Consider the following 27,625-nt stretch of genomic DNA (forward strand, 5'->3'; position numbering starts at 1 on the left):
TGTATCTTTGAAGGGGACTGATTGTCTTCATAAAAGTTCGCTGGCATTTTAATTTTATTTGATAAAGCAGCATTTATGAGCTTGTTTATGCGCTGCTTTGTATACAGCCATTACTGGGGGAACCTGCCGTTTTTGACGCTCCAAAAGCGCCTCCTGCTGGCAGAGAATGAATTAGCATTTTCAATAAACCCATCTCCATCAACATGTGTTTTTGTTTTGTTGTTTTCTACAACAACTCTGAGCACTTGTCATATTCTTTATCCTGGCTGAAGCACTTTTGTTTCAATCTATAAGAATAATCAGCCTATGTTATAGTTTGAGTTTAAAGATGTTGATATTAATATTAATACGATGAGTCTGACAGTCTTATGTTTATTTGACTGGAATTTCCCATTTCTTCTTTGTATGAATACAAATAAAAGTTGAACATTCATTTATTCGTAAACAGTATCTGAACATTGTTTGTTTGACTAGTTTCAGCACAGGCTAAATCTTAACACCCACTGGGTAGGCTCAATGACTATGTTTACATGCGCACGAACAATGCGATTATAATCAGAGCAAGGACTCAACCGCATTATGATGTTGGTTATTACTAAGATCATGGTTATTTTTTCCCTGCCATCATTCATACACCCCACTGCACAGCACAAATGATGGACTCAGAAAGAGCAGGTGTGTTACTGGCCGCGGTTTTAATTTATTTACGTCTAATGCAAAACACATTTGTATGGTTGTATTCCATGCTTTTTCGGTGCCATAGAAATGTGATGGCAATTCGTTTGCCTACACTGCTGTCGCATTCTACTCGCCATTTCTAGATGAGGGTAAGGAGCAGACCGGTGGTCAAGGAATTGTGTTTTTCACATAAATGCCATTGGCCATTGGTTCAGGAATGCCATTGGCCATTGGTTCTAATCTGTATATTACTACAGGTGTGCATCACGTCATTCATGTATGTCACAAGCACATGCGCACTTTGATCAGAGCAGCAATACTGGGATTAAGGTGTTTACATGCCTGTATATTTTGATTAAAATCGAAAAAGTTTAATCGCAATATTGCCAAAATCTCATTATAATCGCATTAAGACATGTAAACACTCAATGAGTGTTTATGGGAGTACTAGAAGAAACTTTAGTGCTTGACTTCACTTTTGTACCTCCTGAAAAAAATGGGAAGAAATAATAGAGGGGTATGAAGCAAGTGGGCATGTTGCATAACAACTGCGTAAAAGGCTTGTCAGCAATGTTCCTCTCATAGAATGCAGTGCTGTCGTCTGTCAATGCAGATCGGTCCTTACAGACAGACCTCGGAGAACTCTGATGATGTAAGATACACAGTTCACGACCCAGATATGTCTTTTTTAACCATGCTCAAATTCCACCAGATTCAAAAGTTGACATTTCAAGCAGCGTTAGTTCAGGAAAACACAAAAACCTAGAATACTGGCTGCCATTTAATTTGCGAAGTGTATCCATATTGATTTAGCCAGTGAACAGCGCTGGCTTGACATGCAGTAAGGATTAGGGGGTCACTGGCTGACAGCTCTTCCACAGGAAGCATTTAATATGGTCATGAATTTCATTCAAAAGCTCCGAACATCATCCAGAGAACCCCGTGTAACGGATAGTTTGCAATTCTAATAGAGTGAATACATCTCCACACGGTTCTCAGGGGGAAAGTCAGAGTTGTTTTAGCGTATTGTGAGTGTCTTTCTGACAGCAGCTGTACACAGGCAGGCTGTGTGAATTAAATGACATAAATTATCGGGAGCAGAGGTGTTTTTCATGTGAAGGCAAAGAGATTGTGTTTGTATCGTCTCTTGTTCGCTGTATACAGGAAAGAACGCACATTAAATCAGTGTCTATACGGCGCCATACATATTTCTGTCTCCACAGATTACGGACGTGAATCAATTTTGCCCAGCCATGAAATCTCGTTTCAAATCAGCCTGTTACCAAACGCAGACATGTCAATCAATCTCTGGCAGTATGAGAGATGAGGGAGCGATGGATGGATGGATGGAGACCAGAAGTCCTTCAGAAGTCCTTAAAGCAGAGTCAGTCAAACTCCCTGTTGATTGTGTTTCCTGAAGCGGTGTAACCAACAATGTTTAACGTTCAACCACTTTTAAAAAACAAAGCATAACCTTATGAAAGAAATGTTGACATATGTGAACACAAGCCTGAATTTACATAGTTCCACACTATAGTCAAATGCATGTCTCATGATTAAAACATGACTAAAATGTAAAAACAGCAAGGAAAATAGTGTGTGTGTGTGTGTGTGTGTGTGTGAGGGAGAAAGGGAGAAAGATATTCTTAAAATATGAAAGGAAGGTGGGAGAATACCAAGATTTGCATTTCCAGAAGGAAATACCAGATCTCACAAGGCAGGAGAATAAATGTTTATAAGTTTGTTTTGAGGCTCGGCTTCAGCATAAACAAAATAACACACCAGAGCTGCTTTACCACTGATGAAGAAGAAAAAGAGAAGAAGAAGGTGAACAAGAAGAAGGAGATGACATAAATGAGAAGATGATTAAGAAGAATAAGGATAGTAAGAAGTAGGAGAAGAAGAATAAGGAGCAAAAAGAGGAGGAGAAGATGAAGAAGAGCAATGAAAAAGACAGAATGAAGAAAAAAGAAGAAAAAGACAAACACAAAGAAAGGCATGAATAAACATGAAGTGAGTAAACTGTAATCGTGCCATAGGGGATCATACGGGACATTGATCAGTAGCTTCAAAGCAGATTAGTCTGGTCTGGAAAGATGACATCTAAAGAACATGAGCATGTGGCTCTGATATTAACTTAACAGAGTGAAGACAAAGACTGATCTCCCCATCAAAGCTTCTATTAGAGAGAACCTCAAAGTTCAAAGCTGAGCAAAAAAATCATAGCTACAGATCATTAGATAAGCATAACCATTACTTGATGTGATTAAGTTTTTTGACATGGTGGACAATTATACTTTCTGAAGGAGGGACCAAAGCCATCATAGAGACTTAGAGATGTATTCATTTTACCTTCTAATATGTTATTACCCAGAACACCCTCTGACTAATGACTAAAACATGTAAGGCTGGAAACACATGAAAGGTTGGAAATGATTGGCGGTTCAAGAGGAGAATGCTCTTCATGGCCATCCCTCCTCTCATCCTAATCCTCACCACCCCTTTCTCCTCTCTTCCTCTTGACTGGCCTAAACGCTTAATCACGCCTTGTCTCCCCGGTGGAGTAAAAAGAGGCCAGAGGTCCCATTGGCTGAGCCATCTGGTGTGTGGTCTGTGATGCTGTGCTCTGATTGGTTAACAATCTGAGGGCAGAGTTAAGAGGTCCCCAGTTACCAGCTGAGAAGGGCAGGGCAGTGCATGTCTTCAGCCATGACAACACACATTATACACACACATTATACACACACACACGCGCTCCTCGGTGGACAAAGAACCAAAAGGCTTATGAGACAGGGCTCAGAGATCTAATTATGCATACATATAACACACATTTAATACTTAAAAATATCATATTTCACATTTTAACCTAAGAACTGCACTGCCACTTTATGTGTCTCTTCAGTCAACAATTATTTTAACCTCATCAGTTTGCTATTTTAATACAGAGGTTTACTTAATCCATTTCCATTAAGACTACATGAATAGTTTGCACTGAAAATTGCATAAACTGGGCAGGGATTTGTAGTTCCCCAGCATGCTTTGTAGCAGACTGGATGGGGAGAATGAATATTGAAATTAGTGTTATAGGGCATGTCTTCAACCATGACAACACGCATTATACACACACACACACACACCCACACACATTAAAATTAAAATCCTGGCCGGGACGTGTCCCGTATGAACGGCGCATATGGTCACCCTAATATAAACTATACAGGTGCTGGTCATATAATTAGAATATCATCAAAAAGATGATTTATTTCACTAATTCCATTCAAAAAGTGAAACTTGTATATTATATTTATTCATTACACACAGACTGATTGATATATTTCAAATGTTTATTTCTTTTAATTTTGATGATTATAACTGACAACTAAGGGAAATCCCAAATTCAAGATCTCAGAAAATTTGAATATTGTGAAAAGGTTCAATATTGAAGACACCTGGTGCCACAGTCTAATCAGCTTATTAACTCAAAACACCTGCAAAGCCTTTAAATGGTCTCTCAGTCTAGTTCTGTAGGCTACAGAATCATGGGGAAGACTGGCTGACAGTTGTCCAAAAGACGACCATTGACACCTTGCACAATTTATTTCAATTATTTCCGACAGCACCGACTAGTGGTTGAAGTAATCGATTACTCGACTACTTGACTAGTCTATGCAAGCCCTAGTGTCTTTCTTTCTTCAGTCAAAAAGAAATGAAGGTATTTGAGGAAAACATTCCATGATTTTTATCCATATAGTAGACTTCAACAAGGTCTACTATAGTTGAAGGTCCAAAATGCAGTTTTCAATGCAGCTTCAAAGGGCTCTACACGATCCCAGAAAAATAATAATGGTCTTTTCTTGCGAAATGATTGGTCATTTGGCCATTAAAAAAAACAAACATTTACATACTTTTTAACCACAAATGCTCTTCTTGCACTAGCCCTGTGATGCACGTCCGCAACTTTATACATTATGTAATCCTGCTGGAAGTGTCACACGTGGTTAGTTCTTTCTCGGTGTACTTTGCCTTAAAGAGACAGGGTATGGCGAATTTTCTCCTCCAACTTTAAAATCGTCTTTTTTTCTTTTTTTTTTTTTGAAAAAAGATGTTTGATTTTCTTTGCACGTTTTCTTTGTAAACACTGGGTCGATACTTCTGCCTACTTCACATGAGACCTTTCCAACATGACTATGTAATGCATGAGGTCGAGCTAGTGCAAGACGAGCATTTTTGGTTAAAAAGTATAGATATGTTTATTTTGTTTAGAAAATGATTTTTTTTTAACTAGATAAGACTCTTATTCCTTGGCTGGGATCGTGTAGGGCCCTTTAAAGCTGCACTGAAACAACAGTTTGGACCTTCAGGCCACTGGGTCCCACTGAAGTCCACTATTAAGAAAAAAATCCTGGAATATTTTCCTCAAAAAATTGTATTTATTTATTTTCAAATGAAGAAAGAAAGACCCAAACATCTAAGTTGACATTGGGGTGAGTAAATTCTCAAGAAAGTTTTATTCTGAAAATGAACTAATTCTTTAAAGTCCCTGTAAAGTCAATTCTAAAAATTGTTTCTAAATGCATTATAAATGTTACAAATGTATTGGGCGGGGCTAAAATGGGGGTTTGATGATACACTGGAGCCCCCGAGCCATGGCCCATCCCTTAACACTATAACTAGAGCACATTCGTATCAGTTCACCCGCTCAGTTGCAAGTTGTCCATACTGTTAACACAATAGGACACCCGTTCTCAATTCCAGTCCTCGCACTCCCAGCTCTGCATATTTTGCATGTCTCTCTTTGTTAACACACCTGATTCAGAATCAGCTCGTTAGAAGTGAAATCAGTGCATGAACTGTTTTCTGATTGACATGGTCCCTACACAGTGTTCATTGCTCCCTACTCCCTGAGCAGGTGAAAACTGTTGAAAGTTACCTCACTTCAGAACATTAATTCCTGGATTACATGGATAAGAGTGACTTCATATACCTCGGTAAATAAATACAATTTAAATTCACATCTTGCACACTTCAGTGCACTTTGATTGCAAATATATACGTTCCAATTGAACTGAAATCATGGTGGAATATCCTGTGATGTCCACTTCGCAGGGCACTTACGTTCGATAAAACAAATTTCTGAAGCCATAAAAGAAACATACAAAATGTGCAGAGCAGGGGGCGCGAGGAATATTTCCTTTACAGAGACTTTAAGTTCTTCATTGGAGTGACACTTCAAGCTAAACACTCAAGTCTTCTACAGTTTCATGTTTTCCAGAAACCAAACAGGTGCCTGGAGCTGTATCACTCACTACAGCACAACGTGACTTGAGCATGAAACTAAGGGGGAACTACAGAATCACCAACATCAAATCAGTGCAGAATTATGTAAGAGTAAGAGCGACAGTCTCTATTCAGAACAGTTCTTAAATTGCTGTAATGGATCTCTTTCCTCTCTTTCTCTCTCTGTGCCTTAGAAGTCATTAGACTTACTTCATTCATTGTTAATGAATAATTAATTAAAAGCCATATAATGAAAGTTAATGGGGATCCAAAATGACAAAGAGCACCATAAAAGTATCATAAAAGTGGTCCATAGAATTTGTGTGCTACATTCTAAGTCTTGTGAAACAAATTTAACCTAACCTCACTAGCAGAACTTGCACCATTATGCACCTTTACTCATTTCAAGCTTATATTTCAAACTGATATATTTAACTGAAAAGCTTAACTGAAGAGCTCATCGGGGCATCAATAGGGTCACAGTAGAGACATTGAGCTCAAACATCATACACAAGTGCTTCTCTCTTAAAAACTGTTCTTAGACCATGTGGCTTGAAATGTGTGTCTTGTTCTTGTGCAGTGTGAGTGAGATCCAAAACCGCAGCTCACTCCCCGCTTCCTTCAACAATCCCCTTTACAGCTCTACATAAAACCCAGGAAAGCCATCTCTCATAAAGACTTCACTGCCCACATTCATCCATGAGAACAGAGCTCAAACAAACTGAAGGCTGAGATGGCCACAGTGCACAAACTAAACACAGAGGCCACATCTCAATAAACCAAAGGAAAATTCTGTATTAAAAACCAATACAGGAATTATGGAGCTCTATGGACACCACTGCATTGTTTGAAATGTTACTTGATCAGCAAAGAAGCATACAGGTGCATTTCAATAAATTAGAATGTCATGGAAAAGTTCATTTATTTCAGTAATTCATCTCAAATTGTGAAACTCGTGTATTAAATAAATTCAGTGCACACAAACTGAAGTAGTTTAAGTGTTTTTTTTAATTGTGATGATTTTTGCTCACATTTAACAAAAACCCACAAATTCACCATCTCAACAAATTAGAAAACTTTGTAAGACCAAAAAAAATTTTTTTGTTGGCCTTCTGGAAAGTATATTATTTTACTGTACATGTTCTCAATACTTGGTAGGAGCTCCTTTTGATTTAATTATTGCTTCAGCTCATCTGCATTGTTTGGTATCGTTTCTCATTGTCCTCTTGACAATAGCCCATAGATTCTCTATGGGGTTCAGGTCTGGTCAGTTAGCTGGCCAGTCAAGCACACCAACACCATCGTCATTTAACCAACTTTTGGTGCCTTTGGCAGTGAGGGCAGCTGCCAGTTCATGCTGGAAAATGAAATCAGCTTCTTCAAAAAGCTGGTCAGCAGAAGGAAGCATGAATTGCTCCAAAATTTCTTGGTAAATGGGTGCAGTGTCTTTGGATTTAAAAAAAACACAATGGACCAACCCCAGCAGATGACATTGCACCCCAAATCATCACAGACTGTGGAAACTTAACATTGGACTTCAAACTACTTGGGCTATAAGTTGCTCCACCCTTCTTCCAGACTCTAGGACCTTGGTTTCTAAATTAAATACAAAACTTGCTCTCATCTGAAAAGAGGACTTTGGACCACTGGGCAACAGTCCAGTTCTCTTTCTCCATAGCCCAGGTAAGACACCTCTGACGTTGTCTGGTTCAAGAGTGACTTAACAAGATGAATACGACAATTATAGCATAATTCCTTGACACTTCCGTATGCTTTGACCCCAGCCTCAGTCCATTCCTTGTGAAGTTCACTCAAATTCTTGAATCGATTTTGCTTGACAATCCTCGTAAGGCTGCGGTTCTCTCGGTTGGTTGTGCATCTTTTTCTTCTACACTTTTTCCTTCCACTCAACATTAACATGCTTGGATACAGCACTCTGTGAACAGCCAGCTTCTTTGGCAATGGATGTTTGTGACTTAACCTCCTTGTGAAGGGTGTCAATGATTGTCTGAGACCATTTTGAAGGCTCAGGAAACCTTTGCAGGTGTTTTGAGTTGATTAGCTGATTGGCATGTCACCATATTCTAATCGGTTGAGATTTTGAATTGGTGGGTTTTTGTTAAATGTGAGCCAAAATCATCACAATTAAAAGAACCAAAGACTTAAATTACTTCAGTCTGTGTGCACTGAATTTATTTAATACACAAGTTTAACAATTTTAGTTGAATTACTGAAATGAATGAACTTTTCCACAACACTCTTATTTATTGAGATGTACCTTTATAAGAATGATTTCTGAAAGATGATGTAACACTGAAGCCTGCAGTAATTCCTGCTGAAAATCAAGATTGGCATCACAGGAAATAAAATTCCACTTAACAATATATTAAATTAGAAAACAGTTGTTTCAAATTGTGATAATATTTCACAATTTACAAAAACTCCTTTAATTTTTTTTTTTTTTTAAGAAAATCATAACAACCCCAAACTTTTGACCAGTTGTGTATATTTAATCCAAAATATTTCCCCTAAAATAACAAATCAATCAACAATTGAAACACTTACTGAACGGTTATAATGAATTATTCAAATGTTCTTCTATGAAAGCATGTGCTGCTGAATTTAATTTCAACAGACAAATCAACAGATTTTTCTTTGTCTTTAAAACTGTATTAGTGTAATAAATATAAATAAATATTTTTTTTTACATTTTATAATTTGCTTCATATCAAGCCGAAAAACTCAGCTCGTATACAGCTTCTTTTATACCCCTGACCCCTGCACACCTCTCAAATCACTGCTGAGAGCCTCTCCAGTCAGCAGGATTCCACAGACTCTAGCTCATCCAGCTTTAGTACTGCACTTGTGATCTTGTCTAGCTGCTTTGGTAAATGCCACTAAGCTAGTTTGCTGAGAAAATGTCCGTAAATGTCAATGTCCCTCCTGTAGTAGTAGGTATGTCTCTCTCTCTCTTATGTAACAGAGCTCTTCCGATGCTCATGTAAAGTCACATGAGAGTGACCGTGCTCAATATTTCTGTGTGCCACTGTGCCTATATAACAAATATTATGGAATACAGGATAGAGATGGTTGTATGAAACAATTTGCATGGGAGAGTCTTGCTAAGATTATTATATGGGCTGAATGACAAAATTAAATGGCTTTTTGATAAGTAAAAAAATTTGCAATTTCACAGAGAACACTTTAGAGCAGTTAAGGTACGTCACAGAGAAATTTCAGAGAAATTGTGTGTGCAAAAATGGTAAATTGTTTCCAGCCACACTTTCATAGTGCATTTTGTCTCACATTTTCTTCAAAATCTACTGAGTGCTTTTCAAAAAGGGGGGTTTATTTTATAAAAGGATTTGCTTACAACAAATTATCTTGATTTGTTTTCCTAACAAGAAAGGAAAAACACTCCCAGAGAGCAGGAAAATGTAGAAGAGCGTATCAGTGAGTTACTGTATCTCACAGCATCATGACTAAAGCTCTACAGAGTGCTCAACTCACTCCAGATAACATACATCAAACCAATACGATAGCTGGGAGACTCTAAAGGAGAGGATTGGAGTGTGAGTGTGAGTGTGTGTGTGAATCTGACACACAACAAGAGTAAAAAAAAAAAAAGATGCAAATATACAGGAAGTGACATGAGGAGGGAATATCTCGGTGAGAGAGAATAATCCCACGAGACACATGTTCTACCAACCTGATTCAGTCAAACAAAGAGTTTGATTACAGCTGCTGGACTTGAACACACACACACACACACTTCACATCAATGTCTGACTAAGTTTACTGCCTCTCAACCACTCTGAACAGAGGAAACCATGACAACCGAGCAGAGAAAGAGTGTAGAGGAGGCAGGAGATGATATCAGCGAGGCAAATGGAGAAAATGCTGTGAGGAGGTGGAAGAGAGATCCACAGAGATCAACTGAATATATGGCTTTAATAACCAGAAAGAATCCATTTCCATTCCAGAGACACAACTGAAATTAACAGATAAACAAATTGATGAAGAGATACATAAATACATCGATGACTATATTTTTATGCTTTCGTGAGAAAAAAATCTGGCAACGTGAATTCCCCATTGACAAGTTATGGAAATAACAAATACCATTATATTTGTTGCTGTTTATATACTCTTGCTAATAGCCTCTATGGAAACATTGTGTCATTTGAAATGTACATCCTTTATTGAGCAAGAAAGCCTTTTAATGTTTAATAACGGCCATCAATTATTAAATGGCAGTGCCATACCACCTTCAGCACTGAACAAAAAAGGTTCAAACAATAAAAACAGTATCAGTCAAAGCCAATCCAAAAACACTGTTATAACTGTTTCAAAGCAGTTAATGAGGCTTGTTAGTGTATGTTAATGAGAGCTGGGGTCATTTGTTAAAGAGCTCATGACTGAGGAGGGCTTTGATTTGGGTTTGGGTTTTTAATGGTCTCTTCACTGGTAAGGTCATCAAAACTAGACAAAAGCGGAATGCGTCCTGCTGAAGAGATGTTTTTCCCCTGTGAAAATATCTACATATCAGGGGCTGAATTCTCTTAATGAATTCTCACTCGCTCTTTTGTTCTCTTGAGATCTTCCTTTCACTGTGTGTGTGTGTGTGTGCGTGTGTGACCCTGGTCTTATGTCGCTGGTGTATATTTGTAGAAATAGCCAAAAATACACTGTATGGGTCCAAATTAGTATTTATGCCAAAAATCATTAGAATATTAAGTAAAGATCATGTTCCATAAAGATATTTTATACATTTCGTACTGTAAATATATAAAAACATAATTTTTTATTAGTAATATGCATTGCTAGGAATTCATTTGGACAACTTCAAAGGCGATTTTCTCAGTATTAAACATTTTTTCACTCTCAGTTTCCAGATTTTCCAGCTTTTAGATGTTGTATAAATCTCAATTTCGAAAAATATACACTTAAGAATGGTTTTGTGGTCCAGGGTCACATATATAAAATTTCATTTTTTATTTTAAGTTCAAACTAAATTTGATGTACTTTTTTAAATAAAACCATGAACCATGGTTAGTAAAATAACACTAATCATGCTTCCTGCTTCCTCAGTCCTGAAGCACAGGAGCACTGACTTTGTAATACTAGCGCGCGCACACACACACACACACACACAACATGTGATTGTGTAAACAGGGGCGGATGAGGGGGAAACTAATAACATCTTGTGGGGCGATTGCCTCTTTTCCTGAATTACCAATTATATACATTATCATACAGACACACACAGCGTCAGTCACTCTCAAATCTCACGTAATTCAGTGTGAAATGATGGGCTGGGGAGGGGGTGTTTGCAGTGGATTAGTGCTTTCCTGTTAACTCAATGGATTCTCTGTCGTGAATGAAATAAGCTCTCTCTCAGCGTTCATTACCCCTCCATCCCTTCCAGCGTGATCTGTGCCTTTCTGCCAGCCTTTCCTCCATTTAACGTTCTCTGAAAGCCCTTTATGTAACTCAACCTTACAGCCGGAGCAAATGAACGGCAGACTAAACAACCACAACAAGTGCATCTCCTCAGTCCAGCATTACCCACAAACCCCTGCTGACCGCTTCTGCCCATGACTTCCACCCAAAGATAAAGAGCCCATCTGACTTTAAACAGTCAACACAACATTTGAATATTCATGAGAACAGCATGTACTTTGGGTCTCATACAAACAAATTTGGAATATTACATTCAGCCATGGAAATGTAGTCGAGGCATATTTTATGTGACAGACAAGACGAGAAGAAAAAAGGAGAAAGGAAAAGTGAGAAAGAAAGAATTGTGTAAGTAGAAAACGACAAGGAAGAAAGGAATGATAGATGGTAAAAGGAAACAGAAGAAAAGAAAGTAGAGAGAAGGATGAGAAATGGACAGAAAGGAAAACGGAGAAGGAAACCGTGTTATTTCAGTATTATTTATACTATTTTAGCATTTATTATTATTCTGAATTTGCTGTTATTTTTTTGTTTTCAGTTTTCGTTTTTTATTTTTATTTTATTTTTACTTATTTTTCCAGTACCAAGGCAACATTTCTACATTAATTTTTTAATATAATAATTTTAACAATACTTTTACTTCAATATTGTATTTGGCCTGATCACACAGATCAAACAGTTACTAAACAACAAAACACGACATGCCTAATTCAAAAACAGCTGAAGATAACAATATGAGCATAAGCAAATTCAGCAAAACACTCTCTCTTTCACTCTCGCTCTCACTCACGCACACACGTTGAGGACAGAGGCTTCAGTACATACTGCTGTAAAGGGTGTCTATCCAGGAGAGCCTGGGCAGCTCGCGAGTGCTCAGGTGCTCCATCCCCCCGTCTGCCGTCTCCTCCAGCGCTGCGTCTCCTCCAAATGCTCCCCTGCTCTCTTCACACACTCTCTCGCTCACCTTCACTCGCCTGATCTCCTTAGTGATTACGGAGAGAGCCGGACATATCTGAGTTTGAAATATGAAGCTGCTGTGTATTGCTGAGGAGCGATCCACGAGTCAGTGTGTGTGAGATGGTTTGTACTACAGCTCCTCACATGTAAGACATCAGACCGGAGCCGCTCGCTGCCAACGGTTGCTATTGGAAGGGAGGCACTCCTCCTCCGCTCTCTCTCTCTCTCTCTCGCTCGCTCACTCACTCACTCAATCCTCTTTTTTTTGATCCACTGCCTCTTTCCTGTTATCTTTCATCCTCTTTCTTTATCATTCACTCTTATCTCTAATTAGTGACGCTCGCTAAGGCAAGTACACAATTACTATTGTTTATGCTTAGGATTAGGGATTGGAACAACTGCTTAATAATATTGCCTGACTTTTGGTGATTTCGATTTTCACTTGGTGGATGATATTTTTTTTTTAACAAAGCTGTGTAAAAAACCCTGCTTAAGGTGTGGGACAAATTTTCATTGAAAGTTTGTGGGCAAAAAAGTCACATTTCTATGTCGCTTCATACATCATTACATGTTTCTCATCACAGTTAAGTAAAAGGGATTCAAAAACATCTGTTTAAATGTGATCAAATAAAGTATTAAGCCCCAAAAAAGCCGTGGTTTAAATTGAATTTATAACTCGTGGAGTGCCTAAAACCCCCTTAGCTGTTATAAAGTCACTGTAAACCACGGCTTCATGGGGCTTACTGCTTTTATAACACGGTTATTCCACAAGTAGTAAGGTTTCACAGAATAAAACCATAAATAAAAGTGTGATGACGTTAATAAAAACAGTATTCTTCTACCAAACAATGAAGTTCCTCAGAAACAGTTGAGGTTCCAACAAAGTGGTTGCCGAGCAACACACAGAAGTAAACAACAGCTTCGAACGTGGCTCGACCAATCAGAATCAAGAACCTGTTTTATAATGAAATATTTATAATGGTGCTTACTTATCACTGCAAATATATGCTAAGTATTGAATATATTGCTCAGTGTGTGTTCACACATTTTGAAGAGGGCAGGAAAGCTAAACCAGAACCACTAACCTCAGGAGAGGAACGAAAACACTAAACTGGAGGAGAGGAGATGGATGGATGGAGAAACACACGCAGCAGGGGGCTGGTTCAGAGACATGAAAGAATGAGCGATGCAAATAGATGGAAGGAGAGAGGGAAGAATCCACTGAGGAGTGTGTAGGGTCTGAAGCAGATGGGCCGTGTCAAATCTCTCTCTGTGGGTTCCTGTGGCAGCTCATCATCTCATTCTCACTGCTCCTGGAGAGGCTGATGATGCTTATGTTGAGCTCATGCTGTGTGAGATACGCACAAGGACACCCATCTCACACTGACACTCTCTACATACCAGATACATCCATATGAATGTGCTTCCCATGTGTCCAGGGTCTCATACAGTACATGGATCAAAAGGAGAAATGGTCTATTATTGGTTGAATAATGCATTTATAGAAGTATTTCAGTTTCAAAACTTAACTATCTTTGTATACATTTCAGGCTTAATATCAAAATAAGTTCAACAGCATGTAATATAATGTGTTGTGACAATCATGTGGTGAGGCATGTATGTTTTACTGCCATGTCACACAGCATTAATCCATCATGACATAGTGCACAGAGTATAACTGCACTAGTGTACTTTAGTAATAACTTCAACTGAAACTAGTTATGATGATGTGATTTAAGTTGTTTAAATAAGTTCATAATATAACTTCCAGTTATCCACATAAATGTTATTTTTTTCCATATCAAAAACCATATGTTTCATTGTGGAAGAAAGAAAGAAAGAAAGACAGAAAGAAAGAAAGAAATAATTAATTTATGTAGCACCGTGGTCCTGTGAGACACAACATTTCATTCCACTGTATGTCCACACATGTAGCGGAATGACAATAAAGCTTAACTTGAACTTGAGATTTAAAAATAATAATCCTACTACTATTATCTGAGTACCTCTAATTAAAACGATATACCAAACAAATACAGCTCATCTCAATACACAGTCTCATGCTCTTTCATTAGGATGCCTTAATGAATCTCACTGAAATACAAAGGACCGCTTACTTTACAAGCCACATCTCACCCGATCATGTCTACAACAATGAAATCAATGTTTACAAGCTCTCCCTTCATTCCACTGATAAAGATGCCAATTAACTGAGAGAGAGAGGGAGAGAATGAACTTCATGCATCATGCCTTGGGCAACAAGAAACCCCCATTACAAACCCCTAAATAGACAGCCCTCTTCCCCCAAACCCCACCCCCACATATCCACACAGGGCATGGGTTGTGATAAGCCAGACTGAACAACTTCAATTAGGACACAAAGGCTCTGTGAGGATTCCCCCAACCTCTCACAGCAAGCTGCCGGCACTAAACCCAACACAAAGAATACCATCCACACACACACACGTACAGTATACTTGCTCATTACAGATTCATACATAAGCTAGGCACCTCAGAGTATCCACTTAAACACTTAAGATCTATATATGTGCACAAACACATACGCTAATGTCTCATCAGAGGTCTTCTGAAGTCAGACTGTTAGAAAGGCCCCCAAAGACCCCAAATTAAAGCACTGTCTCTTGCCAAGTGTGTGTGTGTGTGTGTGTGTGTGGGCGCATGTAAACGTGTGCACTCTATGCTAGCACAAAGCAATCTCTGCACAATCCAGTTGTGTCTATGCATGAGACTATTCAAAGTGACAGAGCGTTAAAACAAAGAGCAGAATAATATAGGTCAAACACACACACAGAAACAAGTTCTTACATATGTGTGTGTAGCGCTACTCGTGGCAGAGATAAGTAGCAGTTTATCAAATATAGATCAGGCATAACACACACACATATACACACAGCCCTTTGTTTCTGGATGAAGGCCAAAAGGACACCAACACAACGGGGGCTTGTGTGAGTGATGTGCTACACAAACTGGGCACAAAAGAAGAATAACATTACATTACGCAGACAGACTCAAGCAAACATAACAAAAAAAAATCTATATAATATATATATATAGAGAGAGAGAGAGAGAGAGATAGATTCAAGATTCAAGTATCTTTATTGGCATGGTAAAAAAGTTATCTTTACATTTCCAAAGCACTGAAACATTTAAATAAACATTTAACACAAATATACATAAGAATAGAAGTATATAGCATATAGAGTCTATATATCTGTATAAAGTAAAAATATATATATATATATATATATTGAAGTCCATTATAATGGAGAAAAATCTTTTCCACAAAAGCCTTAATTTCTTTGCAACTGAAGAAAGAAAGACATGAACATCTTTGATGACATGGGGATGAGTAAATTATCAGGGAATTTTTATTCTGGAAGTGGACTAATCCTTTAAATGTTTGTGATTATTAAATACATTTGATTAATTAATTGATAATTAATTAATTAACTGTGTTGTTCTGTTATTAAATTATTCATGTTCATAAAGATTAACTTAAATTTAGCACTATGACAGTAATGGTAAAACATAGCAGAAATGAACATGCGTAAAAATAAATATCCAATACTGGCCAATACCAAAACCTCACTAAGACTGTCCAATAACTGATATGGTTCCAATATCAGGGGTAGCAGAACAGTCAATGGAAAACTAACTAAATGATCACCTACTGACCTAAATACTGAGGGGGGGACACACTGTGGTGGTAACAGTCCTGTGGAAAACCAAAACAAAAGAACCCACTTCATAGTAGACAGTAGACCATAACAAACAAACATAGCACATGACACACACACACACACACAAACACACACACCACATTTGTTCTCTTCCTGTTGAATCGCAAATGGCCAATAAAAAATTGATGCTTGATCCCGTTGAGCGGTCAGAAAGCCATTAACATGCTCTGAGACCGCTGTCATTAGAACTAAATGGAGCTGGATCTCATTGCTCAAGAACATACAGAGTGTCGCCCTCTGCCCCACTGACTGATGGGAAACCCATAGAGCTTTTCCAACAAAATGGTGTTGTGCACTTTTTAAAGTTGTCTATATTTTTGGGGATAATTATAATTTATGTACTGCTTTATTTATAGTCACTTATGCTCACCAAGGCTGCACAGCACTTATTTAATAAAAATACAGGAAAACACTGATATCATATATATATATATATATATATATATATATATATACACACACACATACATATATATATATATATATATATATATATATATAAAAAAAAATTACTATTTGTATCCTGTTGTTGTTTTGTGCGCTGCAAGCTTTTTCTGTCATCAAGACAAATTCCTTGTTTTTAAACACACTTGGAAATAATCTCATTCAGATTCTAATTCTGATTGTATCTCTTAGTTTTCCATCTATTCCTTCACCCTTCATCCACCTCATCTCCTCTTCTCTCTGAGCTGAGCTGAAGACAAGTCCCACAGCGGAGCCTATGACTGATGCTATAGACCCTCTGCTTTCTGGCAGCAGCAGCATGGGCATATGACTGCTGGGAGGAAAGATAAAACAGAGAGAAAGCAAGAGACGGCATGCAGGCAGAGGGTGGCTACTGAGTCAATCACATTAATTAAAACTGACAGGTCAAGTAATGCACTTGCAAACACTATAATCAGTCCCGAACCACACACAAGTTGAGCTTTTCTATCCCATCATCCACTCTGCTTCTGTCCCTCTGTGTGTTCTCTTCACCGCTATCTTCCTCAAATCACCAGCCCTGTTAAGCAATTAACCCTCTCACCCCTCTCTCTCAAAGCATGAGTGTTTGATGGACTATCCTGCTAAGATTCTATACAAATAACACAATAATAAATAAATTACCACAAAAAAAAAAAAAAAAAACATACAACAAAACAATGCAAAAACGCTATACAAATAAACTTCTATACAAATAAAGCATTTACTTAAAGAAAAAAACAACTTATAAACAATAAAAATCAGAACAAAACAAATGTGCCTGTTTAATTGACTATACTGCTAAAGATTTTATACAACTAAACAAAAAGATAACAAAAAATACAAAATAAAAACAACATAAAACAAACAAAACAACACAAAAACTCAAAGCGTAACAAAGACACATACACATACACACACATTCATAGTTGCATTTGTAGTTTATGGGGACTCTCCAAGGGCGTAATAATTTTTATACTGTACAAACTGTATTTTCTATCACCCTACACCTAAACCTACCCCTAACAGAAAATTGGCATTACTGGCATTTTTTGAATTTCATTAAACTTTTTTTGGGATGTTTTGTATGTTTCTTGCACCTTTTGTTTTACGGGGACACATGAAGTGTTTAATGTTGTAGTACCCTTGTCATCATTATACACATTCTGGAGTCTGGACATGCTTGGACAATAAGTACTGGGCTTCATTTATTTAACAGTGAATTTGCTGTGTTTACAAGCTTCAGTCTGCAGGTGGGACAAGAGAGCTGTTCCCCGATCAGTCTGGGAGGGCTTTTCATTCAGAAGAATGAGACAAAGACTCACGCCCTTCTGAGTGGATCTGCAACCACAGATTCTGTACCAACCAAAATCACTTTGATCTATTGAGGTCACAGCATTGCTCTCTGATTGGCTGGTGGGTATGGTGGTCGGATATATGCTTTGTTTTCATGCACAGAGCATCTGAAAGTGTACTGATCAAATATGAATATCAGTGGTGTGAATTATATACCTGGTATTTTTATTTTTTATTATTTAACAGTGTGTGAGAGGTTTACTTAAGGGCAATAGATGGCTATTGAGCTGTGCATAGATGACCATACTCACTCTGTGTCTGAAATTTACACTACAAAATGTACATTTTAGTTAGGAATAAATTAACTCTGATTAAGAGGGAAATAGAGAATGCGAGGTAGCTAGCATAGCTCTCCATATCAAAATAACAATCATATCATGCCTGGTGCAAACACTGCTCTCTGAGAAACTAAAATCCATTCATTTATACACATGCGCACTCAAAGCCTGCTGAGCACACTGACCACACAAACACTCTGCTGCCATCTAGTGATGCCGTCAGCAGTAATAGTTGTAATAGCAGTAGTAATATATATATTTTTTTGTGTGTGTGGTTAAAATGCTTACCTCTCTATCCGTCTGTAAGCAAGCCAATAGTAGTTTGAATCCCCTAACACTGTGGCTCTGTTTCTATATCAAAAATGCACTCAAAGATGTACAGTGTTAAAAAAAATAGTCAAAGCTAAATGCTGTTGTAAGCAGATGCTTCTTTAGCCATGAATATATTTAAAAACAACATGACCTTAAGTGCACCACTGCTTTCGTAAAACAGTTAATAGACATTAAAAATTTCACATTTAAATACATTCATAAAGTGCCATCCCTAATAGAGAATATCCTGCACATAAAACCTAAGATTAAACGTTCATCAAAAAAATGTAACACAAATAAAAAAAATTTAAAAAAAGATTATTTATATATATATATATATATATATAGGTTTAATATATAAAGGAAGATATATGGAAGAATGACAGAATCAAACAGATCTCGGTCCCCATTGACTGCCATAGTAGGAAAAAATTTATACTATGGTAGTCATTGGGGACCGAGATCTGTTTGGTTACAAACATTCTTCCAAACATCTTCCTTTGTGTTCAGCAGAACAAAGAAACTCATACAGGTTTGTAACAACTTGAGGGTGAGTAAACGATGATAGAATTTTCATTTTTGGGTGAACTATCCCTTTAAAGACATTGCCATGGCTACATTGCTATGCCATTGCTACACTTTCTATGCTATGACTGCTCCACAGACTTCTTGTTGCACATTTTGTTCACACACACACACACACACACACACAAACCTGGACCTGGAGATGGACACACACATACACTCAAACTCACTAACTTACTGACACACTCAAACACAGGCTCACACACTCAAACATTCAAAAAGACTCACACACACACACACTCACACACACAGACTCAGACACACACAGGCTCACACACACACCAAACTGGACCTGGAGGTGGACACACACAGACTCTGACACACACACACACACACACACACACACACACAAAAACCTGGAGATTGAGGTGGACAAAAACCAACACACACCAACCTGAACCTGGAGATAATAATAATATAATGTCTAGTCTGGTGGCTGTGATATATATAAACCTACCAACGTCCGTTCCCATGATTTTTGGAATGACTGATCGCGAGAGAGAAAAAAAATGACGTTTTAGTCGCATAACATCGGTTAATGGAAACGCCGTCATTTCGCAATAGTTGTTTGTCGATATTTAGAAAAAAAAAACACAAAAGTTTTGAGCGAATCTGTAATGGAAACGCAACAGCGCTTAACATAGACTAACTTCTCAGAGTTATGTTGAGCAACAGTGTTCATTACTAACCATTCAACTCCGGATTGATTCTGGAATCTTCGCTGGGGGAATAAGCATTAAGCACCAGCAACAATCCATCCTCTAACTAACGCATGCTCATGTTTTGATTCAGATCGTGTTCGAAGGGGAGGGGCTAGTCGTGCGTGCCTCTGTTGTCAGTTTGTGAGAGGGAGGGAGCAAGCAGCGCGCAGCTCTACAATAAAATACAATTGTACCCATATTACATAGTTAAAAAATCTGAATCAATCGGTGGCGGTCAGCGCTGATAATATGGTGGGCCGCCACAAATTAATGAATGTATGGGAAACCCTGGATAATAATGATATGTTTTCTACTAATAAGAACAATATAAAACGCACTAAGGATTAATGATCTAAAGTTACTGGATTCATGAATATTAATCCAGTTGTGTGCGTTCGCTCAAACTGATTTGCTGAAATCAATACAGGGAGGATAATAGGTGAGTGCCAGCCAATAAGATGTCGTTGGTGCTTTAGGTCCGCCCACTACCGGAAAATCTGACAGTTCTTAAAAGCTGAAGAATTCCAAAGGAGCACCGTTATTTTGACAGGAAAATACTAGTGATGTCCGATTCACGGACGAATCATTCAATTTAACCGGTTCTTTTTAGTGAACCGGTTGATCCAGTTCACCAAATCGAACTGAATCGTTTGAAATGGTTCGCGTCTCCAATACGCATTAATCCACAAATTACTTAAGCTGTTAACTTTTTTAATGTTGCTGACACTCCCTCGGAGTCAAAATAAACCAATATCCCAGAGTAATTCATTTACTCAAACAGTACACTGACTGAACTGCTGTGAAGACCAAACTGAAGATGAACACCGAGTCGAGCCAGATAATGAATGAACACGCCCACTGCTGAATCGTTTCTGTCGGATGCGTCCGATTTGAGCAGGCGGCAAGGAAGTCGACCGGAAGTTGAAGTCGGCCGGGTGTCGCCATCTTGTAGCAGAACTTCACTTGCGTTAGCATCCCCTTGACCTCCCATTCATTTTGGCGTCACTTTGACAGCGAATAACTTTACATCTGAGGCGTTTAAAGACTCCAGTTGTCCATTATTTCTTTCTAAAGATACACGACAATGTATAAAGGGCTCCATTACCTTCTATGTTACATTATGGCCCCGTAGAAACAGTTTTTGTAAAAATAGGCTAACGATTGCATCATAACCACTCGACTCTCTGTCGCATTACAGTACAGACAGAAGGAGAAGCTCGCTGGCAATTAACTTAATATGGCGTACTGGCGTTACATTTTAAAATACTATACAAAATAATTAATCAGAATACTTACTCCTGCTCACTCACGCCAAAGAACTCCCCGCTCAAGCTCGCCGTCTCTGCAAGATTAATGATGGCAGTTTGCACGCATAGCTACTAGAAGATTTACAAATGTCAGACAGGTTGCTTGACTTCGTCAAGCTTCGTTTGAGTCTGCGCGTCAGAAACGGAAGTGCTAAAAATAGGTAAAAATGGGCTTCACTTGTCTCAATTGAGTTCCAATGGGGTCGCTGTGTCCATTTCTTTTACTGCCTACGGATTTGAGAACCGATGAGCTGATTCTCGTTCTCGAGTCAAGAACCTGTTGCATCGGTTTTCGGATCACCAGTACACTGAACCGAAATCCATTTCTTTCGGACGCGTCCGATTCGAGAACAGAGGAGCTGATGAAACTGCGAATGCGTGATTCAGCCTGAAGCCAATTGACTCATAGCGCGTCTGACTTTATATATTTGAATGTTTGATAGACTTGACGCCATTACGTCATCGCCAATGACGTCATTGCGTCAAGCGTAAAAGAACCGGTGAACCGTTTTTTTCAACCGGTTTATTGAATTGAACTGTCTGAAAGAACCGGTTGCGGAAAACAATCGAACTTCCCATCACTAGAAAATACAACAAAGAATATTGTTTAAATGTAGCGCGTCAATTCTCTCTCTCTTTCTCTCTCTCTCTCTCTCTCTCTCTCTCTCTCTGCGTGTGTGTGTGAGAGACAAAGCGACGGCGAAGTGTGCGCCTTCACAATAGAGTTTACGATATGTCAAATACACAAAAACAGGTGCGCTCCGGCATCCATTCAGAGGAACAGAAAAATCACAGATCACTGATGGAGAGTGAAACTCTGAATAATTTTTACTTGGCGAGTAAAAATATATCTGCGCTAAACTTTTATTTAGCCTCCAACTCGCACACTGGCGAGTAAAATCTGAGAATTTATTAGCCATTGGCCAATATTAGACCATTTAGTAGCCCAGAGTGAAGATTTAGTCGTAATGTAGAGGGTTGCTCTAATTGAGCTTTATGAGCACAAAACTAGCATACTGTAACAGCATTCCACTCACTCACACACTTAGCCCACATCACCTCCGGTGTTTGATAAAATATGATATTTCTAATCTGATTAAAGAGTTCACAGAATCAAGGCAGGGTTTTCTATTTTCTGTTATTTTAATCGTTTTAGTGGTTTTCTAAACCAAGCGGAAATGATGGTGGGCTCTGCCAGCAGACACTGTAAACAGTGTTCTCCACAAACACACACACCTCCCTCTTCCTGTTTAGAGAGTCTACCCTCTGCAGGGGCACTGTGCAACATCATTAGATCTGTGAGTAACCTAAAAATGAACATAAAATGGGTTCTTGCTGCTAAAAATGTCTGAATACGTGTATCTTGCATAAAAACATCTAATTGTGTATAAGGTCCTTTAGAATTTCTGTTCCACACACTTTCACACATACAGTCTTTACTGGAAAGTTACTGTTAAGAGATTATGTGTGAACAAACCAAAACCAGTAAATGTGTTCTGGTCATTTCCTGGTATGAGAAGCTGTAATATTACCAGTATTGTGCTCTGTGTGAACGAACGCAGATTGAGATTACCAGTATGAGCATGTAGAATGCCTTAAAGAATGAATCTGCGCTAGATAGACATATTTGACCATTGCACCTCCTCCCACAGCTTTTCCAACGCGTCGCACTCAAGACCCAGCCTGACCATCCCTTATGCCGGTCACTCAGCCCTTTAAATGTTGTCAAATTGACAGAAACTACAGCACTTCTGCTCGTGCGGGCGAACGATGCAGCTTTTAAAGATTGCTTCTGATGACTGACATCACAGAATTGATCTGCATTTTGGTGCTGATGTTTGAATGGTCTTTTACCAGTAAAAAACATTTACTGCACATTTGTGTCATACTGGTAACTTTACGGCAATTTACCAGGATTGGAAAGGGGTTATGGCCCACCTTTGACCGTTCCAATATACCAGACGGCTTATGTATTGCGGCCCACAGAAACAGTGATTTCAGAAGTTAACTTGACACTTGAAAATGCAACACTCAAGATGCTAATTTTTAAAAAAGAAGTCCAAGTCAATTCTTTAACCCACCCACTGAGAGGTTAACAGACTAAAAATAACATTACCTTCAAAAGCATCCTACACCATTTAGGAAACTGTCTGTTTGTGTTAAACCGTGAATGACTCATGTAGAGCATTATTTGTTTGTTCGGTTCATTTGGATTCTTTAGCAAAACAGTCAAGTTATAATACATTTATGCTGCCTACACTGCACAATGAATCTCTTACTTGTGTCTGCACTGCACTGAGTACAGAAATCGAGTTGCAATGGTAATCGCAGAAGCTGTAATAGTACAAATGTGACAGTAGCCTTGGTTTCAAAAAGTTTACACACGAGATGAAACTAGAAAAAAAAATTAATAGCTTGAGAACCCTCTCAAAGGGAAATGCTAACCACACTTCATACCCAATATGTTTGTGTGCGTTCGTGTACCTGAGAACGAGGGAGAAAAGTGACGGAATCATCCATGAATGACAGAGTTTAGAAAGCCCAGGGTGAGTAAACTCCCAAAATGCACTGCTACTGTAAGTGCATCATCTCCTGGTCTTACTAACCCTGCACACCACATTGACAGTTTAATTCCACTGAAGAGAAAAAAAGAGAGCTATGAAAGACTCAATTCAGAATCAAAAGTAAAAGAATATCCAACAAAATTCAATGATTTTGCTTGTTATTGAGCGCAAATCAATCTCTGAATGAACTCTTCTGGAAAAACCTATAAACTGAAAAATATGTGAATATCTTTGAAATATCTTCTTTCATGTTTTATACAGGTTTGAAATGACATGAAAGTGAGTAAATGATGACAGAATTTTAATTTTAGGGTGAACTATCATACTTCTGCTCTGATAGACTAACACCAAAGTCATAGGAAGACTTGAATTGACAAATTCATCTGTTAACTTCAAAACACAGAATGCAAGCCTCGCAAAAATGTCCAGCACTTCTCTATTTCACCAAGTCTGATACAGAAGTGAGAATAATGAAGAGAAGAACGCTCTGAAAAGACAGGGATGCACTTATATTAACACACACACACACAAATGAAAGAAGAAAAAAGGTGAAAAGTGAAAAATTGACCAAGCAAGATACAAAAAAATGCATAATGTAAGCATTTATGTGCAGGATGGATGTAAATGAGAAATAGCACACTTGCTGAGCCACATGGTTCAGTATTTTAGATGTTAGGTTTTGAATTACAGTGTTACTGTGTCAGACATGTGAGATGAGTACGCTGAGAAACAGAGAGAGTCAGACAGACCGAGGAGGAGGAGGAGGAGGGAAATATCATAAAACTAACCTGCTTCCCACAAGTCCACATTCTCTGTGGTTTCTGGCACAGCAGTGTGTTTCAGTGAAACGGTTTGACAAGGGGTCTTCCATGGTTTTATAATGGGGTTTTGTAATGAATTAGTTGAAAATATTCCCATTGCAGGAGGTTTCTGCCTCCTACTGTTTTCTACAGAATCCTGTGGCGGGGAGCCCCCCCGTCCACCATTGATGCATTTTATAATTCATTACCAAAAATCTTTTGTCACAAACAGCCAGTCAGAAATTATTTAAAGTTGTGAATAGTGTTGTCAAAAGACCCGGTACTTCGGTACCAAGTCGGTACTAAAAAAATGAAAGTGTGATGGTACCAGGTTTCTTTAAGTACCGGTTGTACAGAGGACCCGGTCAACCCGCTTCTTGACACATACAGTGCTCCGATTGCCGCAAAGCAGAAAACGTGGACAGAATCTCAAAATCCAGTCATGAAAATTAAACTTACATTTTAATATGGACAGTCATGAAATTTGTCAAAGTTATCATGAATTAATCAAATTAAATCTCCATATGGACCAGTATCTGTAAATGTTAAGCCGCAAAAGTTGGTTGAAATATGAATCCTGCATGTTCTGTGTGTCTCTGTGTGAATGAATGAATGGTTTGTTCACTACATAGACTGAAGCGCGTGATGCTTGCAGTAATTTCAGCATCTGCCATCTCAATGAGGACATAAATACATAAACAACATCACCAGAACTGTTTTAAAGAAATAAATCACAATATTTCTTTCATGTATTAATTTTAATAGCAAATCCCCTTTATTTACCAAAAAATCAAATGTGTTTAAATTTCATAAATTAAAAGACAAATTTAATTTGGGTGAAACTTGTTTACTGTTTTTCATAATTATATTACTTGTAGAAAAACTTTAAACACAATTGTAAATAAGTATAAAGAATGGCATTGGTTTTATTTTTAGTGATAAAATGTTTTTATTTTTAATTAGCATATTTTTGTGTTTTGCTTTGGTAACGAAACTGGTACTGAGAACCATGGATTTTCACTGGTATCGGTACCGAATACTGAAATTTTGGTACCGTGACAACACTAGTTGTGAACTAGCAGCAGATTTTTTATTCCATAATGCAATGTACATCTTAGTGTAAGGGATAAAAGAAGAAAAAAAGTAGTGTACTAGGTACTTGGTACATTTTGAGATGTTGGTGTTGTGCTCAAAAACAAAGGGAGATGAATGCGAGAATGTTTCGCACACTGTAAAAAAAAAAAAAAAAAAAAACATTTATATATATATACAATGCACAATGTCATTCACATAAACAATAAACACCATCATGGTAAAATACATGATACTAAAATAATGCAAAAAACATTCAACAACATTAGATGTAAAATAAAGCCCTAATGTACACAACTGATAAGAAAAAACTAAGAAACATATTTATTTCAACAAATCATAAAATATGAAGAGTCATGCAGGGAATTCTGGGGGTGCAAATTTACGTTTTTTCACTGTAAATTATACAAAGACTTTTTATTTTTCACTTTTTCAAATTTTATCAGTATTTTATTTTTAAATGTTAAAAGATTAAATGTAATCACTGTTATTCACCATATATAGTATTTAGAATAGATAACCAATTAACAGGTTTTTACTGTAGCATTTTTACATTCCTTTACTGTTAAAATCACAATCATCTTTTACAGTGCAGACTAAATGACTGCCATATGTTACTAGAAAGAAGTCTGTGAGTTTGTCAGAAGACCAATAGCATGTTGATTCAGTAACTGCTCGGACTGATTCAGAAAAGGATTCGTCAGACTGATTCAAAAGCTAACTTGTGACCAGTTCTGATACCACTTTGATCAGTTCATTCATAAAAGAGTCATTTCTTTTTTACCCTGACTACAAACTGCTTGGTGCTGCATGTGACTTTTTGAAACATATTGTGCATTTTAAAATTTTAGTCAGATTTTGAAATATGGGAAATTGTTCTTTTAGCACCAATGCTTATAGGTCATGAGCACTGAACACTTGCTTACGAGAATTTAAAAGAAAAGATTACAATAAAATAAAAATTACTTTAAAAGGGAGGCAACAGGAAATCTGCCTAAAAATGTCTGCTCTTATTATGACACAACAGACATTAGTCAGGGTAACACTATAGTGTCATATTTAAAGTCCACATGAACCGTAAATTCCTACAGACCTCATTTCAGTATAGTGATCAGTGTTTCTCCTAGGCAAGTGGTTCCCAACCTTTTTCACCTCGCGGCCCACACAACCAAACACATATGTTTGCGCGGCCCACTGCAAAAAAAATTCACTGACCCTGCTATTGTTGGGTTAATAACTTAGTACTCAGAAGCTAGATTGTTAACTGTATTTACTAAATGAACTATGCCTGTGCCATATGGACAAAAAAAAAAAAAACTATCACAATTTCTTTGATATATTTTGAGATTTCGATTTTAATCACAATTTTGACACACATGGATATGCTTTACAGTCATAAATGCATTCAGGATGATTTTTCATATAACATATTTCCAAAAGAAAACCACTTAGAGCTTTATCAAAAAGTTGTAACATCTCTAGAACAGACATAAGTCAAAATAATCACTATAGTAAAGGTGTGACAAAATGTATAGACTTATGGCAAAAAATATAAATAAATAAATCCAGATCCAGTGTCAGGGGACTTTTTTCTTTTTTGCCATGCATTGTTCATAGAGCTCATTAATTGTAGAGGTGCCTCAGGTGTTGAAATATATTTTTATTACACATTATACAGGTTCACACGTACTCCGTTTGCAGTATGTGTAAGCGGTGCAGAAGCAGCAGCGAGAGCACGTTATTATAATGTGCGAGCGCGAATCTCTCCGTTCGCACGCAGATTTCCTTTACTCTGTCACAAAACCAGACATGTTTTCCCCGCCTTTGAAATTTTGCTCTGAGCCAGCAGGGGGCAGTTTGCATTGAAACAAACAGAACGGTGGCAACTGCAACAGCAGAGTAATACCAATACCACGTTAATTCATGGGGACAGGGTTTCATATTTTTTTAAGCACCCCTGGGCACCGCCATTGGCCAGTGGACACCCATCTGCTGTTAGCATTCCATTGACTCCCATTCATTTTGGCATCACTTT

General features: G+C 37.9%; 1 protein-coding gene across 2 annotated transcripts in view; it reads right to left on the bottom strand.

Moving 5' to 3' along the window:
• LOC113049730 (ABR activator of RhoGEF and GTPase) overlaps positions 1-27,625 on the bottom strand; it is a 176,853-nt gene that overhangs the window by 134,897 nt on the left and 14,331 nt on the right. The window contains exon 1 of one of the 2 annotated variants that reach the window (XM_026212331.1): positions 12,241-12,604. The exons of the other annotated variant lie outside the window; for it this stretch is intronic. Within the exon in view, the coding sequence (XP_026068116.1) occupies positions 12,241-12,301 (61 nt within the window). The 5' untranslated portion in view covers positions 12,302-12,604. Of the gene's footprint in view, positions 1-12,240; positions 12,605-27,625 lie in introns of those variants that run through there. 2 annotated transcript variants of the gene reach the window in all.

Source organism: Carassius auratus, chromosome 30 (assembly GCF_003368295.1).
Source record: "Carassius auratus strain Wakin chromosome 30, ASM336829v1, whole genome shotgun sequence".
Lineage (NCBI taxonomy): Eukaryota > Metazoa > Chordata > Actinopteri > Cypriniformes > Cyprinidae > Carassius > Carassius auratus.